This window comes from Ranitomeya imitator, chromosome 6 (genome assembly GCF_032444005.1).
Source record: "Ranitomeya imitator isolate aRanImi1 chromosome 6, aRanImi1.pri, whole genome shotgun sequence".
In the NCBI taxonomy this organism is placed as follows: domain Eukaryota; kingdom Metazoa; phylum Chordata; class Amphibia; order Anura; family Dendrobatidae; genus Ranitomeya; species Ranitomeya imitator.
Window position 1 is genome coordinate 244,421,182 of NC_091287.1, and position 22,347 is coordinate 244,443,528.

The following is a 22,347-nucleotide window of genomic DNA, read 5'->3' on the forward strand; positions in this document are numbered from 1 at the left end:
TCAGGTCTTTTATTGTTTTAATACTGATGATTTTGGCATACAACTCCTGATAACCCAAAAAAACTGTCTCAATAAATTAGCATATTTCACCCATCCAATCAAATAAAAGTGTTTTTTAATAACAAACAAAAAAACCAACAAATAATAATGTTCAGTTATGCACTCAATACTTGGTCGGGAATCCTTTGGCAGAAATGACTGCTTCAATGCGGCGTGGCATGGAGGCAATCAGCCTGTGACACTGCTGAGATGTTATGGAGGCCCAGGATGCCTCAATAGCGGCCTTAAGCTCATCCAGAGTGTTGGGTCTTGCGTCTCTCAACTTTCTCTTCACAATATCCCACAGATTCTCTATGGGGTTCAGGTCAGGAGAGTTGGCAGGCCAATTGAGCACAGTAATACCATGGTCAGTAAACCATTTACCAGTGGTTTTGGCACTGTGAGCAGGTGCCAGGTCGTGCTGAAAAATGAAATCTTCATCTCCATAAAGCATTTCAGCCGATGGAAGCATGAAGTGCTCCAAAATCTCCTGATAGCTAGCTGCATTGACCCTGCCCTTGATGAAACACAGTGGACCAACACCAGCAGCTGACATGGCACCCCACACCATCACTGACTGTGGGTACTTGACACTGGACTTCAGGCATTTTGGCATTTCCTTCTCCCCAGTCTTCCTCCAGACTCTGGCACCTTGATTTCCGAATGACATGCAAAATTTGCTTTCATCAGAAAAAAGTACTTGGGACCACTTAGCAACAGTCCAGTGCTGCTTCTCTGTAGCTCAAAAGTGGCTTTACCTGGGGAATGCGGCACCTGTAGCCCATTTCCTGCACACGCCTGTGCACGGTGGCTCTGGATGTTTCCACACCAGACTCAGTCCACTGCTTCCTCAGGTTCCCCAAGGTCTGGAATCGGTCCTTCTCCACAATCTTCCTCAGGGTCCGGTCTCCTCTTCTCGTTGTACAGCGTTTTCTGCCACATTGTTTCCTTCCAACAGACTTACCATTGAGGTGCCTTGATACAGCACTCTGGGAACAGCCTATTTGTTGAGAAATTTCTTTCTGGTTCTTACCCTCTTGCTTGAGGGTGTCAATGATGGCCTTCTTGACATCTGTCAGGTCGCTAGTCTTACCCATGATGGGGGTTTTGAGTAATGAACCAGGCAGGGAGTTTATAAAAGCCTCAGGTATCTTTTGCATGTGTTTAGAGTTAATTAGTTGATTCAGAAGATTAGGGTAATAGGTCGTTTAGAGAACCTTTTCTTGATATGCTAATTTATTGAGACAGGTTTTTTGGGTTATCAGGAGTTGTATGCCAAAATCATCAGTATTAAAACAATAAAAGACCTGACAAATTTCAGTTGGTGGATAATGAATCTATAATATATGAAAGTTTAATTGTAATCATTACATTATGGTAAATAATGAAATTTAACACTATATGCTAATTTTTTGAGAAGGACCTGTATATATACAGGAGGAGATGACCTACAGGTATATACTATATACAGGAGGAGATGACATACAGGTATATACTATATATAGGAGGAGATGACATACAGGTATATACTATATACAGGGGAGATGACACACAGCAGGTATATACTATATACAGGGGAGATGACATACAGGTATATACTATATACAGGAGATGACATACAAGTGTATACTATATATAAGGGAGATGACAAACATGTACCGGTATATACTGATGTGAAAATGAGAGGTGTGAGGTGAAAATGAAAAGGTGTGAGTGCAAAATGAGAGGAGTGAGGGAAAATAGTGGAGTGATCAGAAAATGACAGATGTTGGGGGGGGAATGAGAGGAGTGAGGGGGAAAATGAAAGATGTGATGGGAAAATAAGAGAAGTAGGGTGCTATAACTAACCACAGATATTCACTATGCCCAGGCAACGCCGGGCTCTTCAGCTAGTGTGTGTATGTATGTATGTATGTATGTATGTATATATATATGTATGTATATATATATGTATATATATATATATATATATATATATATATATATATATATATATATATATATATATATATATATATATATATATATATATATATATATACACACACTAGATGGCAGCCCGATTCTAAAGAATCGGGAGTCTAGAATCCATATATACTTTATTTATTGAAATGTAAAAATAATACAATTAATAAATAATAGTAAGAAAGAACAAAAAATGGCTGCACTCACCAGCTCTTGACAATTCTTGTTATTTAAGGTACAGTTACACAGGATCCATGAACATGCTTATGAGGGGAGGGATGAAAGACATCAGACGACAACTTTGCGTGTTGTGGCAAATGCCACAACAACGGTTCTTTGCTTAAGAACAATAATGTAAATAATAAATAATATGTATCAATAACTATGTATATTGGTATGTTCTATGACATTTTAAAATATTTCATTATTATGTGGAAAGACTCTTAGTACCCATACTGGCGCATACTTGTGTGCCCATCAGGTATTTTCACAGTAATTTTACATCTGATGGGTTGGTACTTACGTGCGCCATCAGCAGCTTTGGGCTCTGTGTCATTAGTATCCTTACTATTAGAGCTCATGTTGGCTAAGCTAAACAGCTTTAAGCGTGGTGGTGGCAAACAACAGGTTAATAAGAGGCAGTGTCAGGTAGTAGGAAAATAGCCAGTTAATAATAGGCAATAGTTCTTTGCAGGAATGCAGATATTAATAAATAGGCAGTTTATATTGCAGAGAAATTGCTGGGCAATAATGGACAATGTCCTTATGTGGCAAATAATAGAGCAATATACCCAATGTGGCAAAGAAGAGGTTAATAAACGGCAGTCTCTCAGTATAACAGTCAGTGAATAATAGGCAGTATATGGAGAAAACACCAAACAAAAGTTCAAAATTGGTGTGAAAAATATATATATATGTATGTGTGTGTATGTGTATATATATGTGTATCTAATATATAATTGCCTAGAATACTACTTCCTGCAATTTGTGCCAACTTCCTGTCCGGAGCTAATGTCCGGAGATAAGTGACGTCAACAGTGTCCAGTGTCTGATTGGTTGCCGCCTGCTGCGAGCGACCAATCAGAAACGTGCCGTACTGTGACACACTCCGCCCGCCATTTTGGTGTGATTTTTGAACTTTTACCTCACAGCAAGTTTCTACTGCGTGGAGGCGGGCCCAGTGACGTTGCTCTTCAAGCTCCTGCCGAATTTCGTCAAAAAAATGATAATACCATTTACCAAAACTATATATATTTAGTTGTGAAGTGGTTCAGTGACATTTTCACACCAATTTTGAACTTTTGTTTGGTGTTTTCTCCATATACTGCCTATTATTCACTGACTGTTATACTGAGAGACTGCCGTTTATTAACCTCTTCTTTGCCACATTGGGTATATTGCTCTATTATTTGCCACATAAGGACATTGTCCATTATTGCCCAGCAATTTCTTAAATAACAAGAATTGTCAAGAGCTGGTGAGTGCAGCCATTTTTTGTTCTTTCTTACTATTATTTATTAATTGTATTATTCTTACATTTGAATAAAGTATATATGGATTCTAGACTCCCGATTCTTTAGAATCGGGCTGCCATCTAGTGTATATATATATATATGTGTATATATATGTATGTATGTGTATATATATATATATGTGTATGTGTGTATATATATATTTATTTATATTTTCTTTCTTGGGTGTATAGATTATTGTTTAATTTGGTGCCAATCAGTTTCAGTATGCCCTGCCCTGCGCATACATAGTTTCTGAATCAATTTATTGATCTCTGCTTTTTTGCAGATTAGTTTATAGAAATAAATTGTTCTATAATTATCAGCTTAAATAAAGTTTTAATGTTATATGCATTTTATATGAATTTTTTTATGGAGATTGTGTGACTATTATGTTTAAATAAAATATTATTTATCATGAATGGTGGTCTTATGAATATTTTTTAAGGGTTATATAATCTGGAGTTTTAGCCTACAGATCAGTTGCAATGGTTTGCATGATGTTAAATAACTAAAATATAATTTCATATGGCATAGATTTCTAACTTGGTTTGTAACACTGGTTTTACTTGTCCTCAATTTGTCTTTAATAGGACTCAAAGAACTGCAACTCACGAATTGGTGTTAAGAATGGTATGTACCTAAAATGTTACAGTTTCCATTTTAATTTTTTGGGGGGATTTTGAGGACTGACTTTATGTTCAATTTAGATGGTTTTTCCAAATAATTGCATTTGTTTGTTATTTCTGAGAATTAGATGTGGCTTTTTATGAAGGGCTGAATATTATTCAGAAACTATTACTATTTTATGTATACACCTTATGTTGTTTTGTTCAGATAGAGATTTAAATTGCAATAATAATTCTTAAATAAGCAGCTTTGACTTGAAGTTGGCTATATGACATCTAGCACCCCCATAAAGCTACTGAAACTTGTTCTGGGAGAGGTATGTCAGCAATTTAAGGAGCGGAAACCCCACTCTGAAATTTTGTGGTGGCTGATGCCTAGTACTACAGATCATCTCCCATTCCTTAGGCAGCATACACTGCAGAGGTCACTAAATACAGAGCTGTGTGGAATTCCGCTCTCTACGTTGCTTACGTCCATCGGCTGCTACAGCAGATTTTATCTCATCTGTAGGGAGTGCCGGGTGTCTAGCCTTACTGAACTCTTATTGATAACCCATACCATGGATACATAGGTCATCAATATGTAAGTCGTGGAATTTACTGATTCCTAAGTTAAATGTACAGTATCTGTTAAAAGTTTTGACACACGTGTTCACGCAATGGCTTTTTTGTTGTTGTTGTGTTGCAATGTGCACATTATAGATTCAGACTGAAGGCAGCAAGACAACAAAAGTACACTTGTGAAAATAAAGGTGAAAGAATCATGTGCGAAAAAGAAAAAAGCACGGAATGTATGTTAAACTTTAAATTCCTCAAAGTATCCTCCTTTAAAGCTGCCATCAGCGTAAATAAAGGGGTGGTGGCACTTTGCTGAATCTAAGGTTTAACTGTTAGACTTATCTGGTCAGGTAAATTCAGAAAGCTGCAGGTGTGGATGACTCAGACTCGGGGCATTGGCACTGCAGCTGGAAGGCTCATGGGACTGCAAGGACAGCCTGCTATGCCCAACTGCAGATAAACAAGTGAGGCAACACACATCACGCCACAGAATCGGGAGGACAGATGTAGAGCAAAATGGCAGGTCTGAAGTAGCACATGGTTTTAGGTAACAGGATCCACAGCAGATAATGAACAGACTTTAAAAAGTTAGTGATGGTACAGAGTCACTGACTGATGTGGACTAAAATATTTTAAAATGTATAACCTTTTATCTTTATGCTTAAATTAATGTTATATCTACAGTGTTTGATCCAGTGAATCCACTATGGCCTTTCAAATAACATCCAGGTCTGACTGTGGATAATAATAAAATATAAACGGTGTCCCTTTTTGTTTTATTTAGCAGACGAGTAGAATAAATAACTATCTGCATATACTGGTCTCCCTATATAAAGATTCCCCTTGTGACAAATGTAATATTCCTGTTCTCAAATTCCTTTTCAACAGTATAAATCCTCCCTTATTTCCTCAAAATCACTATCAATAGCCGTCACTTAGTGGTGATTATTGTATTACACTTGTCCCAAACATAGATATCAAACGACCGGACGCTCAACCTTTTGTATAGAATACTCCACCCCTTCTTTCTGACGCGCATTCACCTTGGCCAATCGCAGTTTCTCTACCTCCCAACATGTGATATTCTGCCACGTCTGACACGACTGCGGTCGTATCAGCTGGTATGTAGCAGTATCCAGGATATGCTGAAACAGAGAAGCTCCAAAAAAAAGTTAACCACTGATGACCCAAGGATTTATCCTTTTTATAATGTGGATACTATCATTTTGCAACAGTCTAATGTGGAAGAGAAACAAATTGGCACATAAGTACAAGCACTAATTTACCCTTATACCGACCGCTAGTCACCATTGGGTATAGTCACTATTTTTAATTAGGGTTACAATTTGCATTCATATTTTTATCCACTAATATATAAAATAGTTTGGATGCCCTGCATTACCCATATGGGCCAGCCTATCCATTCACTATTTTTATTGGTATAAATCCTAGCCTGTTCCTATAATCCCAGATACCGATCAATTACATAATTATGAGCGTTTTATAAAGATGATAAAGCATTTTTTTTAAATCCCAAAAATATTTTTTTCAATGCAGTCTAGGCAATAGCGTCCAATACTCTTGCCTTCTAGATCAGTGGTCCCCCAACATTTTTTTGCAGCCGGGCCCAGCTTCAAGCAAGACTATTTTTCCATGGTGGGGCTTTGGTCATATTGGGGCGGGTTTATGGAGGGGGTTGGAGTTTAGTGCATACTTTTTTAATTATGACATTTATAATGTGAATGTGACTCAACTCAACATAGGTTCAGAATGAGTGGGAGCACCGGGCTTGTTTCCCTGGATCAGTAGGAGCACTGGGCTTGTTTTCCTGCAAGAAGACTTTTCCACCTGTAATACCCATGTGTAGCATGATGGCCCCACTCCTGTAGTCTCCCCATACACACTGTACTGATTGTACTGATATCTATCTATAATATATATATATATATATATCTATCTTTTATTCAGTCGCCATGACAGCACAACGAGAGAGGGGATCCGCCCTTCAGGGACAGGAAACCTCAGACATAAAAGGGCGGCACCTCACTCCCCCGCCAGTTGGTTTCCTGTCCCTGACAGCGGAACCTCTTCAGACAGGCCCAGAGAAGAGGGTCGAAGATAGAAGCTATCCCACTCCTGACAGGCCGATGCAGGTAGCGGGGGTCCCCTACCTCGGCCTGATCAGGGGGATGGAAGCACCACACGGCAGGGGGACTGTCTGTGTAGGTGACAGCAGGAGGAAGCAGCCCTAAGCGGAGGGCTTGACTTCTGTGATGCCGCTAGTCACCTGGTACATGGGGCCCATATGCGCATCTGCCGGAGCCTTTGGGGTCGGTCCGCCGCTGGTGCTGGCGTCTGCGGTGGCTAGGTGAGCGCTGCCGTCCTTGTCGGCGCGTCTGCTCTCAGCGCCGCGGCCGCGTCCAGAAGGGGCGTGTCCTGATGACGCGGGTGCGGCGCGGGGCGATGACGCGGCCGCGCATGCGCAGTAGCGTCTTATTCTGGCTAATGGCGGCGCCCGGCGTCGCAGGGGGGGGGATTTCGGCCTCAGGGTGTCTGGCGCTCTACGGGCGCTAGCGGGGGCAGTACCAATGAGCGGTGCACCGAGGGATGTCCCTGCTGACCCCCCATCCGGGGGTGGTACCCAGGGGGATACATTTAAACGCTGCACTGAGGCTCAACATTGTTCCTGTCCACCATTTTGGAATGGAGTCTCTGGAAGGAACACCGCAGCTGGGCGGTGAGCAGCAGCAGTCACCCGAACAACCTTTGAGCAGTTCCCAGCGGCGTTCTAGTGGCAGTAGTCGCGCTGGTAGAGCCAAAGAAACTCAGAAGTCAACTAAGTCCTCTGGCCGTAAGGAATCTCCGGCTAAGAAGGACCCCCCGATCACGGTACCTTTCGCTGCAGGGATGGGTAAGTGAGCTTCGTGAAAGTACATTTCTGATAGCTGTCCCTCCTTGTATTCCCTCTCTCCTTATTAGGGGAGGAAATCTGTGTCCAAATCCAAACATAGAGAGTGTGCCATCTGTACGGAACCTCTTCCGGATGGACATAAAAAGAAATTGTGCAGCATCTGCATTCAACAATTAATTAAGGACGAGACCCCTGACCTTACGTCTACTCTTAGGGATCTGGTTAGACAGGAGGTCAGAGATTCCATAAGGTCTCAGAAGACAGTCTCAAAAAACAGGAGGGAAATATTATCCCCAGCCTCGGATGTGGATTCAGACACGGGTGGTGTGAGTTCAGATTCCCATCCGTCATCATCATCAGAGGACGCGGAAACTAGTCGAACCTGTCTATCACTGGACAGGGTTAACCGCTTAGTCAAAGCTGTCAACAGTACTATGGGCATTGAGGAGACCCAGGCGGAAAGTTCCATCCAGGATATAATGTTTAAAGGCATAGATCGCAAATCCAGAAGAGTATTTCCCGTAGTCGATAAAGTTAAGTCTCTGATTACGAAAGAATGGAAAAAACCCGAAAGGAAGGGGTCTCTCCCACCAGCGTTCAAAAGAAGATACCCCTTTGAGGAGGAAGCTTCTTCATCCTGGGACAAGGTTCCGAAATTAGATGCGGCAGTGGCTAAAGCGGGTAAAAAGACGTCTCTCCCGTTTGAGGATCTGGGGAGCCTAAAAGACCCGCTTGATAGGAAGGCTGAGGTATTCCTTAAAGGAGCTTGGGAAACATCAGCGGGTTCCCTGAGACCGGCGATTGCGGCCACCTGCACTGCCCGGTCGTTGATGGTATGGCTGGGTAATCTAGAAGACCAGCTCAAGGATAAGGTTCCTAGGGCCGAGATCCTATCATCCATGTCTATGATTCAGGATGCAGCAGCCTTCCTCTCGGATGCGTCAGCCGATTCCGTTAGGCTAGCGGCAAGGTCATCAGCACTGTCCAATGCGGCCCGTAGGGCTCTTTGGATAAAATGCTGGCCAGGAGACTTGCAGGCCAGATCAAAACTATGTGGCATCCCCTGTGAGGGGGTTCATTTGTTTGGCCCGGTACTGGATGAGCTTCTAGAGAAAGCAGGCGACAGTAAAAAGCGTTTCCCTCTCCTAACAAGACCCTTCTATAGACGGGACTATAACAGAGGAGGGCCATATCGCCGAAGATCGGACAGGGATTCAAATAGAGAATCGACCAGATACAACTCTTACAGGAGAAGAGGTAGAGGTTACATGTTTAACTCTTCTACAGACTCTAAAAAGCATCAATGACTGGCGGCCCAGGTGGGCGGTAGGCTTTTAGCCTTCTACCCAGCCTGGGTAAAAATCACCAATAGTCCATGGATACTCAGTATCATTAAAGAGGGGCTAAAGTTCCAATTTCACCATACCCCCCTGGACAAATTCAAATTAACTCCTATCCGTTCTTCTCCCGCAGAACAGTTGGCGTTGGAGTCAGAGGTTCGAGATCTCCAAAAAAAGGGGGTTCTCGTTAAAGTACCTACGGAGGAACAAGGTACGGGGTTTTACTCCCCTTTATTCCTGGTAAAGAAGCCAGATGGATCTTATCGTACCATCATCAATCTGAAGGGTCTGAATGTATTCCTGCTGGTCCCATCCTTTAAAATGGAATCTGTGAAATCGGCAATAAAGCTTCTTTTTCACAATTGCTTCATGGTTGTCTTGGATCTGAAAGACGCCTATTATCATGTCCCGATACATGCAACTCATCAGCGCTTTCTCAGGGTAGCAATTTCTCTTGCCGGCACAGTGGAGCACTTTCAATACCGGGCACTCCCCTTTGGTGTTGCAGTCGCACCTCGGGTGTTCACTAAGATTATGGTGGAGGTTATGGCACACCTTCATGAGCAAAATATACTAGTAATTCCCTATCTAGATGATTTATTGATCGTTGGGCGCTCAGAGATACACTGTAAGGAACAGTTGGGGAAAGTGATGGCGGCGTTACACAACTTAGGATGGATTATCAATCTCAAAAAGTCGCGTCTTCAGCCCTCGACATCACAGCAGTTCTTGGGTCTTACTGTGGATTCAGCTCAGCAGGAATGTCGCCTGCCAGACTCAAAAGTTGATACTATTCACCGGCTGGCCTCCAGAGCAATTAGTAATCCCGTAGTTTCCTTAAGAAGTGCTATGTCACTCTTAGGTTCACTTACCTCTTGTTTTCCGGCGGTGATGTGGGCTCAGTTTCACTCCAGGGCTCTGCAATGGGATGTTCTGCATAATTTTCGGCGTCTGGGCGCTAACCTTGACAAAAAGTTTTCCCTATCTGTAGAGGCCACGGGTTCACTAAGGTGGTGGACACACATCCCTAATCTGCGTAGAGGGGTACCTTGGACATATCAAATATCACGGGTAATAACAACGGATGCTAGCCCCACGGGGTGGGGAGCACACTGGGAAGGCAATTGCGTTCAGGGTCTGTGGTCCCATTCTGAGCGAGACACGTCCTCCAATCTGAAGGAATTGATGGCGGTGGAACGCGCCTTAGATAGGTTTCTTATACCTCTGCAGGGTAGACATGTTAGGCTACTCTCTGACAACCAGGTGACCGTTGCTTATGTGAACCACCAAGGAGGTACACGATCTAGGTCATTAATGAACGTTACGAATCATATCTTTCAGATGGCCGAGAATCACCTGCTCTCCCTTACGGCCCTTCATATAAAGGGAAATCTAAATACCATGGCCGATAACTTAAGCCGCAACGAGCTCAAACAAGGGGACTGGTCTCTAAAACCGGCTGTCTTCAACCAGATCGTGCGGTTGTGGGGATATCCAGAGATAGATCTGTTTGCCAGTCGAGAAAACAAGAAACTCCATCAATTCTGTTCCCTAGACCCAAGGGACAATCCATACGCAGTCGACGCTCTTCTGATCCCCTGGAATTTCAATCTCGCCTACGCTTTCCCTCCTCTGAATCTCATTCCTCTAGTTCTGAGAAAAATTCGGGAAGACGGAGCCCGAGTGGTTTTAATAGCCCCATTCTGGCCCAGAAGGTCTTGGTTCCCATGGTTGAGAAGCATGTCCATTTCCCAACCATGGATCCTCCCAGAAATACCGGACCTCCTTTCCCAGGGTCCAGTCTTCCATCCGCGAGTAACCAACTTGCACCTGACAGCGTGGAACTTGAGAGGTCACTTCTGAAAAGAAAAGGATTCTCCCAGAATCTTGTAGATACTCTACTTAAAAGTAGGAAAGCCTCCACGACTAACATTTATGTTAGGGTATGGAGGAAGTTCCTATCAAGTTCAGGAGCACAGATCGATCAAAAACCTGATATTGCTCAAATCCTAGAGTTTTTACAGAAGGGCCTAGAGTTAGGCTTAGCCACCAGCACCCTTAGAGTTCAGGTTTCAGCTCTAGGGGCACTATATAATTCCAACATAGCCAATAATCACTGGATAACAAGGTTTTTCAAAGCGGTCACCAGATCCAGGCCGGTTATTAAACCGAGAATAGTTCCATGGAACCTAAATCTTGTGCTCTCGGCTCTAACACAAGCTCCGTTCGAGCCCATTGACTCTGTCCCGATCAAGATCCTGTCGGTCAAAACAGCCCTCTTAGTTGCCCTTACATCGGCAAGAAGGGTTAGTGATCTTCAGGCATTATCCAGGCAGCGTCCGTATATGCAATTTTTGGAAGATAGAGTGGTGATGAGACCTGACCCTCTTTATCTTCCAAAGGTTGCCTCAAAATTTCATAGATCCCAGGAGGTGATCCTACCTTCATTTTGTCCTAATCCCTCTAACAATAAGGAGCAGAGATTTCATTGTTTGGACGTACGTAGGTGCCTTCTCAAATACATTTCAGTAACAGACACCTGGAAAAAAGACCACGCTTTATTTTTATCCTACCAGGGGGTTAGGAAGGGACTTAAAGTATCAAAAAATACCCTAGCCAGATGGATTAGGGAGGCGATATCTCTTGCTTATACCGCAGGTGGCGTGGAAATCCCAGAAGGTATAAAGGCTCACTCTACTCGTGCGGTGGCCACATCCTGGGCTGAGAGAGCAGAAGTATCGATTGAGGACATCTGTAAGGCGGCCACATGGTCTTCTCCATCCACCTTTCTTAGACACTATAGATTAGATCTAGGTGGCTCCTCCGACCTCACGTTTGGGAGAAGGGTGCTGGAAGCTATTATCCCTCCCTAGTCACCTTTTCACTTCTCTGAAAGTCTCTCGTTGTGCTGTCATGGCGACTGAATAAATACGTACGCTACTCACCTGGTAGCAGTGTTTTTTCAGGAGCCATGACAGCACCCTTATATTCCCTACCCTCTTTGTTTATGGGTTTAACACTTCCTTTAGAGAAATTCCTAAGTTTATTCACTGGGTGAATTGTACCATATATTAATATTGTTTATGTGCTACTAACCTAGAAGGTCCTTTCATACTCTGTAAACCAACTGGCGGGGGAGTGAGGTGCCGCCCTTTTATGTCTGAGGTTTCCTGTCCCTGAAGGGCGGATCCCCTCTCTCGTTGTGCTGTCATGGCTCCTGAAAAAACACTGCTACCAGGTGAGTAGCGTACGTAATCTATCTATATATCCCCCAAAAATAAGGGGAACACTAAAATACCACATCCTAGATATCACTGAAAGAAATATTTCAGATGCAAATCTTTATTCATTACATAGTGGAATGTGTTGAGAACAATAAAACATTAAAATGACAAATGTAAATCAAAATTAATATCCCATGGAGGTCTGGATTTGGAATGATACTTAAAATCAAAGTGGAAAATAAAATTACAGGCTGGTCCAACTTCAGTTGAAATGCCTCAAGACAAGGAAATGGCGTTCGTGTGTGTGTCCTCCACGTGCCTGTATGACCTCCCTACAATGCCTGGGCATGCTCCTGATGAGGCGGCGGATGGTCTCCTGAGGGATCTCCTCCCAGACCTGGACTAAAGCATCCGCCAACTCATGGGCACTCTGTGGTGCAACGTGCAATAGGCGGGCCAGTCCATAGCTTCAATGCCTTCATCTTGCAGGAACTGCTGACACACTCCAGCCACATGAGGTCTGGCATTGTCCTGCATTAGGAGGAACCCAGGGCCAACCGCACCGGCATATGGTCTCACAAGGGGTCTGAGGATCTCATTTCGGTACCTAATGGCAGTCAGGCTACTTCTGGTGAGCACCTGGAGGGCGGTGTGGCCCTCCAAAGAAATCCCACCCCACACCATTACTGACCCACTGCCAAACCGGTCATGTTGAAGGATATTGCAGGCAGCAGATCGCTCTGCATGACTTCTCCTGACTCGGTCACACGTGCTCAGTGTGAACCTGCTTTCATCTGTGAAGGGCGCCAGTGGCGAATTTGCCAAACCTGGTGTTCTGTGGCAAATGCCAAGCGTCCTGCACGGTGTTGGGCTGTGAGCACAACCCCATCTGTGGACGTTGGGCACTCACACCGTCCTCTTGGAGTCGGGTTCTAACTGTTTGTGCTGACACCATGCACATTTGTGGCCTGCTGGAGGTCATTTTGCAGGGCCCTGGCAGTGCTCCTCCTGTTCCTCCTTGCACAAAGGCTGAAGTAGCGGTCCTGCTGCTGGGTTGATGCCCTCCTATGGCCCCCTCCGTCTCCTGGTGTACTGGCCTGTCTCCTGGTAGCGACTCGAGCCTCTGGACACTACTGAGACACAGAGCAAACCACCTTGTCACAGCACGCATTGGTGTGCCATCCTGGATGAGCTGCTCTACATGAGCCACTTGTGTGGGTTGTGGAGTCAGTCTCATGCTACCACGAGTGTGAAAGCACAACCAACATTCAAAAGTGACCAAAACATCAGCCAGAAAGCATTGGTACTGAGATGTGGCCTGTGGTCTCCACCTGCAGAACCACTCCTTTATTGAGTGTCTTGATAATTGCCAATAATTTCCATCTGTTGTCTATTCCATTTGCACAACAGCATGTGAAACTGATTGTCAGTGTTGCTTCCCAAGTGGACAGTTTGATTTCACCGAAGTCTGATATACTTGGAGTTATATTCTGTTTGTTTAAGTGTTCCCTTTATTTATTTATTTATTCTTTTGAGCAGTGTATATCATCAATCTCTGTATCAAACAAAAAAAAAATACTTGCGGCCCTTCCTCTTCATTCCCTGCTGCTCCTGTCAGGCTGCGGCTGCTGCATTACTAGGGCAATGAGCGGGAGAGCAGAGTGCACACGCTCTTCCCACAGACAGCACTGACACACAACATTGTCAGGGCGTTCCCTGCTGCAGCCACGTGTGCGTCGCAGCATTCAGATGATGAAAGCTGCGTGCCTACGTGCGCCCCACCCTGGTGATAGAATCACCAGGGCATGCACAGCTCCAGTCTTTACATTTATTACGATCATTTTGTTAAATAAATTTAGCACATATCAATTTCCTCATAAAAAGAGCAATATCCTTAGTCCATTCAAAGTTGTCACTGTTCTTTGTAGGGACAAAGGATATTTCCCTAGATAGCAAAGTTCTTTACACCTTTGAGCCCTTTTTGAAAGATTAATCACAATCATCAAAAATTATGGAATCACCGGCCTTGGAGGATGTTAATTCAATTGTTTAATTTTGTAGAAAAAAGCAGCTCACAGACATGGCACAAAGCTAAAGTCATTTCAAATGGCAACTTTCTGGCTTTAACCCTTTACCCCCGGGGGTGGTTTGCACGTTAATGACCGGGCCAATTTTTACAATTCTGACCACTGCCCCTTTGAGGTTATAACTCTGGAACACTTCAACGGATCCTGATGATTCTTACGATGTTTGCTCGTGACATTTTGTACTTCATGATGGTGGTAAAATTTCTTTGTTACCTGCGTTTATTTGTGGAAAAAAAAATTGAAATTTGGCGAAAATTTTGAATATTTCGCAATTTTCCAACTTTTAATTTTTATGCCCTTCTATCACAGATATATATCACACTAAATACTTAACCCCTTCATGACCTTGGGATTTTTCGTTTTTCCGTGTTCGTTTTTCACTCCCCTTCTTCCAAGAGCCATAACTTTTTTATTTTTCCGTCAATTTGGCCATGTGAGGGCTTATTTTTTGCGGGACGAGTTTTACTTTTGAACAACATCATTGGTTTTAGCATGTTGTGTACTAGAAAACGGGAAAAAAATTCCAAGTGCGGTGAAATTGCAAAAAAAGTGCAGTCCCACACTTGTTTTTTGTTTGGCTTTTTTGCTAGGTTCACTAAATGCTAAAACTGACCTGACATTATGATTCTCCAGGTCAGTACGAGTTCATAGACACCTAACATGACTAGGTTATTTTTTACCTAAGTGGTGAAAAAAAATTCCAAACTTTGCTAAAAAAAAAAAAAAAAAAATTGCGCCATTTTCCAATACTCGTAGCGTCTCCATTTTTCATGATCTGGGGTCGGTTGAGGGCTTATTTTTTGCGTGCCGAGATGACGTTTTTAACCCCTTTCTGACATCAGACGTACTATCCCGTCGAGGTGGGGTGGGCCCCTATGACCACCGACGGGATAGTACGTCATATGCGATCGGCAGCGCTCACGGGGGGAGCGCCGCCGATCGCGGCCGGGTGTCAGCTGCTTATCGCAGCTGACATCCGGCACTATGTGCCAGGAGCGGTCACGGACCGCCCCCGGCACATTACCCCCAGCACACCGCGATCAAAGATGATCGCGATGTGCCGGCGGTACAGGGAAACTTCCCGCAGGGAGGGGGCTCCCTGCGGGCTTCCCTGAGCCCCCCGCAGCAACGCGATGTGAGGGTCTTACCTCCCTCCCTGCTTGCTCCAGGCCCGGATCCAAGATGGCCGCGGATCCGGGTCCTGCAGGGAGGGAGGTGGCTTCACAGAGCCTGCTCAGAGTAGGCACTGTGAAGCCTGCAGCGCTGCAAGTCAGATCAGTGATCTGACAGAGTGCTATGCAAACTGTCAGATCATTGTGTAAAAAAAAAAAAAAAAATATTCCTAAATGAAAAATATATATATATATTATTCCCATAAATACATTTCTTCATCTAAATAAAAAAAAAAAAAACAATAAAAGTACACATATTCAGTATCGCCGTGTCCGTAACGACCCGACCTATAAAACTGGCCCACTATTTAACCCCTTCAGTAAACACCGTAAGAAAAAAGAGGCAAAAAACAACGCTTTATTATCATACCGCCGAACTAAAAGTGGAATAACACGCGATCAAAAAGACAGATATAAATAACCATGGTACCGCTGAAAGCGCCATCTTGTCCCGCAAAAAACGAGCCGCCATACAGCATCATCAGCAAAAAAAAAAAAAAAAAAAAGTTAGTCCTGAGAATAAAGCGATGCAAAAATAATTATTTTTTCTATAAAATAGTTTTTATCGTATAAAAGCGCCAAAACATAAAAAAATTATATAAATGAGGTGTCGCTGTAATGGTACTGACCCGAAGAATAAAACTGCTTTATCAATTTTACCAAACGCGGAACGGTATAAACGCCTCCCCCAAAAGAAATTCATGAATAGCTGGTTTTTGGTCATTCTTCCTCACAAAAATCGGAATAAAAAGCGATCAAAAAATGTCACATGCCCGAAAATGTTACCAATAAAAAAAGTCAACTCGTCCCGCAATAAACAAGACCTCACATGACTCTGTGAACCAAAATATGGAAAAATTATAGCTCTCAAAATGTGGTAACGCAAAAAATATTTTTTGCAATAAAAAGCGTCTTTCAGTGTGTGACGGCTGCCAATCATAAAAATCCGCTAAAAAACTCGCTATAAAAGTAAATCAAACCCCCCTTCATCACCCCCTTAGTTAGGGAAAAATTAAAAAAATGTATTTATTTCCATTTTCCCATTAGGGCTAGGGTTAGGACTAGGGTTAGGACTAGGGTTAGGACTAGGATTAGGGTTAGGGTTAGGGTTGGGGCTACGGTTAGGGTTAGGGTTGGGGCTAAAGTTAGGGTTAGGGTTTAGATTACATTTACAGTTGGGAATAGGGTTGGGATTAGGGTTAGGGGTGTGTCAGGGTTAGAGGTGTGGTTAGGGTTGCCGTTGGAATTAGGGTTAGGGGTGTGTTTGGATTAGGGTTTCAGTTATAATTGGGGGGTTTCCACTGTTTAGGCACATCAGGGGCTCTCCAAACACGACATGGCGTCCGATCTCAATTCCAGCCAATTCCCTTCCGAGCTCTCCCGTGTGCCCAAACGGGTTTACCCCAACATATGGGGTATCAGCGTACCCAGGACACATAGGACAACAACTTTTGGGGTCCAATTTTTCCTGTTACCCTTGGGAAAATACAAATCTGGGGGCTAAAAATTAATTTTTGTGGGGAAAAAAAAAGATTTTTTATTTTCACGGCTCTGCATTATGAACTGTAGTGAAACACTTGGGGGTTCAAAGTTCTCACAACACATCTAGATGAGTTCCCTGGGGGGTCTAGTTTCCAATATGGGGTCACTTGTGGGGGGTTTCTACTGTTTAGGTACATTAGGGGCTCTGCAAACGCAATGTGACGCCTGCAGACCATTCCATCTAAGTCTGCATTCCAAATGGCACTCCTTCCCTTCCGAGCCCTCCCATGCGCCCAAACAGTGGTTTCCCCCCACATATGGGGTATCAGCGTACTCAGGACAAATTGGACAACAAATTTTGGGGTCCAATTTCTCCTGTTACCCTCGGGAAAATACAAAACTGGGGGCTAAAAAAATAATTTTTGTGGGAAAAATTTTTGTTTTATTTTTATGGCTCTGCATTATAAACTTCTGTGAAGCCCTTGGTGGGTCAAAGCGCTCAAAACACATCTAGATAAGTTCCTTTGGGGGTCTACTTTCCAAAATGGTGTCACTTGTGGGGGGTTTCAATGTTTAGGCACATCAGGAGCTCTCCAAACGCAACATGGCGTCCCATCTCAATTCCTGTCAATTTTGCATTGAAAAGTCAAACGGCGCTCCTTCCCTTCCGAGCTCTCCCATGCGCCCAAACAGTGGTTTACCCCCACATATGGGGTATCAGCGTACTCAGGACAAATTGTACAACAACTTTTGGGGTCCAATTTCTTCTCTTACCCGTGGGAAAATAAAACATTGGGGGCGAAAAGATAATTTTTGTGAAAAAATATGGTTTTTTTATTTTTACGGTTCTGCATTATAAACTTCTGTGAAGCACTTGGTGGGTCAAAGTGCTCACCACACCTCTAGATAAGTTCCTTTGGGGGTCTACTTTCCAAAATGGTGTCACTTGTGGGGGGTTTCAATGTTTAGGCACATCAGTGGCTCTCCAAACGCAACTTGGTGTCCCATCTCAATTCACTCCTTCGCTTCCGAGCTCTGTCATGTGCCCAAACAGTGGTTTACCCCCACATATGGGGTATCGGTGTACTCAGGACAAATTGTACAACAACTTTTGGGGTCCATTTTCTCCTGTTACCCTTGGTAAAATAAAACAAATTGGAGCTGAAGTAAATTTTTTTGTTAAAAAAAGTTAAATGTTCATTTTTATTTAAACATTCCAAAAATTCCTGTGAAGCACCAGAAGGGTTAATAAACTTCTTGAATATGGTTTTGAGCACCTTGAGGGGTGCAGTTTTTAGAATGGTGTCACACTTGGGTATTTTCTTTCATATAGACCCCTCAAAATAACTTCAAATGAGATGTGGTCCCTAAAAAAAAATGGTGTTGTAAAAATGAGAAATTGCTGGTCATCTTTTAACCCTTATAACTCCCTAACAAAAAAAAATTTTGGTTCCAAAATTGTGCTGATGTAAAGTAGACATGTGGGAAATGTTACTTATTAAGTATTTTGTGTGACATATCTCTGTGATTTAATTGCATAAAAATTCAAATTTGGAAAATTGCGAAATCTTCATAATTTTCGCCAAATTTCCGTTTTTTTCACAAATAAACGCAGGTAATATCAAAGAAATATTACCACTGTCATGAAGTACAATATGTCACTCGAAAACAATGTCAGAATCACCAGGATCCGTTGAAGCGTTCCAGAGTTATAACCTCATAAAGGGACAGTGGTCAGAATTGTAAAAATTGGCCCGGTCATTAACGTGCAAACCACCCTTGGGGGTAAAGGGGTTAATGATGGCATTTTGGTGCAGATACGTTCTTTTTATCGCCCGTTATTGCATTTTAATGCAATGTCGCGGCAACCAAAAAAACGTAATTCTGGCGTTTCGCATTTTTTTCTCGCTACGCCGTTTAGCGATCAGGTTAATGCTTTTTTTTAATTGATGGATCGGGCGATTCTGAACGCGGCGATACCAAATATGTGAAAATTTGATTTTTTTTTTTTTATTCATTTATTTTGATTGGGGCGAAAGGGGGGGGGGTGATTTAAACTTTTATATTTTTTTCACATTTTTTTTAACTTTTTTTTAACTTTTGCCATGCTTCAATAGCCTCCATGGGAGGCTAGAAGCAGGCATCGCACGATCGGCTCTGCTACATAGCAGCGATCTGCTGTTCGCTGCTATGTAGCAGAAAATCAGGTGTGCTGTGAGCGCCGACCACAAGGTGGCGCTCACAGCTGCCGGGGATCAGTAACCATAGAGGGCTGTTTTGAACAGCTGACATGTCCCGGCTTTGATGCTGGCTCACCGCGGAGCCCTGCATCAAAGCAGGGGATCTAACCTCGGACGTACTATCCCGTCCGAGGTCAGAAAGGGGTTAATAAGTAACATTTCCCACATGTCTACTTTACATCAAATTTTTTTTGTTTTGTTAGGGAGCTATAAGGCTAGGGTCACATTGCGTTAGTGCAACCCGTTTAGCGCTAGCGGGTTGCACTAACGCAATGTTTTTAATGTGGCCGCGTCCCGGGGTCGCGGTAACGTCCCTGCTCTCGCAGATACCCGATCTGCGAGAGCGGGGAACGGACCGCAGGCGCAAGCAGCGTCCGCGGTGCGCCAGGAAACACCGGCGCGTCGCTAGCGCGTGCCAAACATGGCACGCGCTAGTGCTGCGCGTTCCCATTGCCGTGAATGGGCGCGCTAACGGACGCGTTGCACGGTGTTAATTTCGCCGTGCAACGCTGTCCGTTAGCGCGTTCCCATTAACGCAATGGGAACCAAGCCTAAGGGTTAAAAGTTAACCAGTAATTTCTCATTTTTACAACACCATTTTTTTTTTTTTTTAGGGACTACATCACATTTGAAGTCACTTTGAGGGATCTATATGATAGAAAATACCCAAGTGTGACACCATTCTAAAAACTGCACCCCTCAAGGTGCTCAAAACCACATTCAAGAAGACTAATAACCCTTCAGGTGTTTCACAGGAATTTTTGGAATGTTTAAAAAAGAAATTAACATTTTATCTTTTCACAAAAAATTTACTTCAGCTCCAATTTGTTTTATTTTACCAAGGGTAACAGGAGAAATTGGACCCCAAATGTTGTTGTGCAATTTGTCCTTAGTACGCTGATACCCCATATGTGGGAGTAAACCTCTTTTTGGGCGCATGGTAGAGCTCGGAAGGGAAGGGGCGCCATTTGATTTTTTTCAATGCAAAATTGACAGGAATTGAGATGGGACGCCATGTCGCTTTTGGAGAGCCCTTGATGTGCCTAAACATTGAAACCCCCCACAAGTGACACCATTTTGGAAAGTAGACCCCCCCCCCTAAGGAACTTATCTAGATGTGTGGTAAGCAGTTTGACCCACCAAGTGCTTCACAGAAGTTTATAACGCAGAGCCGTTAAAATAAAAAAATGTTTTTCCACAATTATTTTTTAGCCCCAGTTTTGTATTTTCCAAAGGGTAACAGAAATTGGACCCCAAAAGTTGTTGTCCTGAGTACGCTGATACCCCATATGTGGGGGGTAACCACCGTTTGGGCGCATGGCAGAGCTCGGAAGGAAAGGAGCGCCGTTTGGAATGCAGACTTAGATGGATTGGTCTGCAGGCGTCACGTTGCATTTGCAGAGCCCCTGATGTACCTAAACATTAGAAACCCCCCATAAGTGACCCCATATTGGAAACTAGACCCCCCCCAAGGAACTTATCTAGATGTGTTGTGAGAATTTTGAACCCCCAAATGTTTCAATACAGTTAATAAGTCAGAGAAAAGAGGGAGACACAAAAGCGCAAATAGGGTCTTATCAAACGTTACACAAAGTTGCCCACCAAGAGAACTACTCACCAGGTGAGATTGAAGGAAGGACATATATTAATGGCGGCTGCTGCAGATCCACAGGTCCGTGCAGGACCTGATTGAAACACACACTTAGATAAAAAAAAGGTCATTCCTGCGCTGCCGTAAGAAGAATTTCAAAAGTTGTAGAGGTTTCAACGTGGTTTATTCTACTCGTTTCAGGGTTCAGGTGACCCCTTCATCAGGACATACCATAAATATTGTACTATACTATATTGTACAATATTTGTGGTATGTCCTGATGAAGGGGTCACCTGAACCCTGAAACGTGTAGAATAAACCACGTTGAAACCTCTACAATTTTTTAAATTCTTCTTACGGCAGCGCGGGGATGATCCTTTTTTTTCTTCTCCTATCTAAGTGTGTACTACAGTTAATAATGCACAGCCGTGAAAATAAAAAATATATATATATTTTTTTTTTTACTTTTTTACATTGCCCCAGGGGGACATCACACTATAGTGTCAGATCGCTGATCTGACACTTTGCACAGCACTGTGTCAGATCAGCGATCTGACAAACAGTGCTCCAGGCTTACCAGCGCCGTGACCGCTCCTGGCACATAGTGCCGGATGTCAGCTGTGATAGCTGACACCCGGCCGCGCTCCCCCCATGAGCGCAGCTGATCTCGCTGGACGTACTATTCCGTCCATGGGAAGTAAGGTCCACTCCCCCCCCCATGGACGGAATAGTACGTCCAATGGTAGAAAGGGGTTGAGAAACACAGAAAGAAATCAAGAACAAAAAATGTGGTAGTCAGTAATGGTTACTTTTTTTTTTTTTTTTAACCAAGCATTGGGGAAAAATTATGGAATCACTAATTTCTGAGAAAAAAATTATGGAATCATGAAAAGCATACAAACAAAAAAAAAACTACAAAACATCGCTAGTTTTTTGTTGCACCACCTCTGGCTTTTATAACAGCTTGCAGTCTCTGAGGCATGGACTTAATGAGTGTCATACAGTACTCTTCTTCAATCTGACTCCAACTTTCTCTGATTGCTGTTGCCAGATCAGCTTTGCAGGTTGGAGCCTTGTCATGGACCATTTTCTTCAACTTCCACCAAAGATTTTCAATTGGATTGAGATCCGGACTATTTGCAGGCAATGACACTGACCTTGTGTGTCTTTTTTTTCAAGGAATGTTTTCACAGTTTTTTCTCTATGGCAGGATGCATTATCATCTTGAAAAATGATTTCATCATCCCAACCATCCTTTCAGTTGATGGGATAAGAAAAGTGTCCAAAATATCAACATAATCTTGTGCATTTATTGAAGATGTAATGACCGCCATCTCCCCAGTGCCTTTTACATGACATGCAGCCCCATATCATCAATGACTGTGGAAATTTGCATGTTCTCTTCAGGCAGTCATCTTTATAACTTTCATTGGAACGGCACCAAACAAAACTTCCATCATCATCACCTTGCCCAATGCAGATTCGTGATTCATCACTGAATGACTTTCATCCAGTCATCCACAGTCCACGATTGCTTTTCCTTAGTCCATTGTAACCTTGTTTGTTTATGTTTAGGTGTTAATGATGGCTTTCGTTTA

General features: G+C 43.3%; 1 protein-coding gene across 3 annotated transcripts in view; it reads left to right on the forward strand.

Moving 5' to 3' along the window:
- LOC138642409 (uncharacterized) overlaps window positions 1-22,347 on the forward strand; it is a 231,603-nt gene that overhangs the window by 99,135 nt on the left and 110,121 nt on the right. For all 3 annotated transcript variants that reach the window (XM_069730540.1, XM_069730543.1, XM_069730541.1), the window contains exon 8: window positions 4,109-4,148. In XM_069730540.1, coding sequence (XP_069586641.1) covers window positions 4,109-4,148 — 40 coding nt within the window. The remainder of the gene's footprint in view (window positions 1-4,108; window positions 4,149-22,347) is intronic.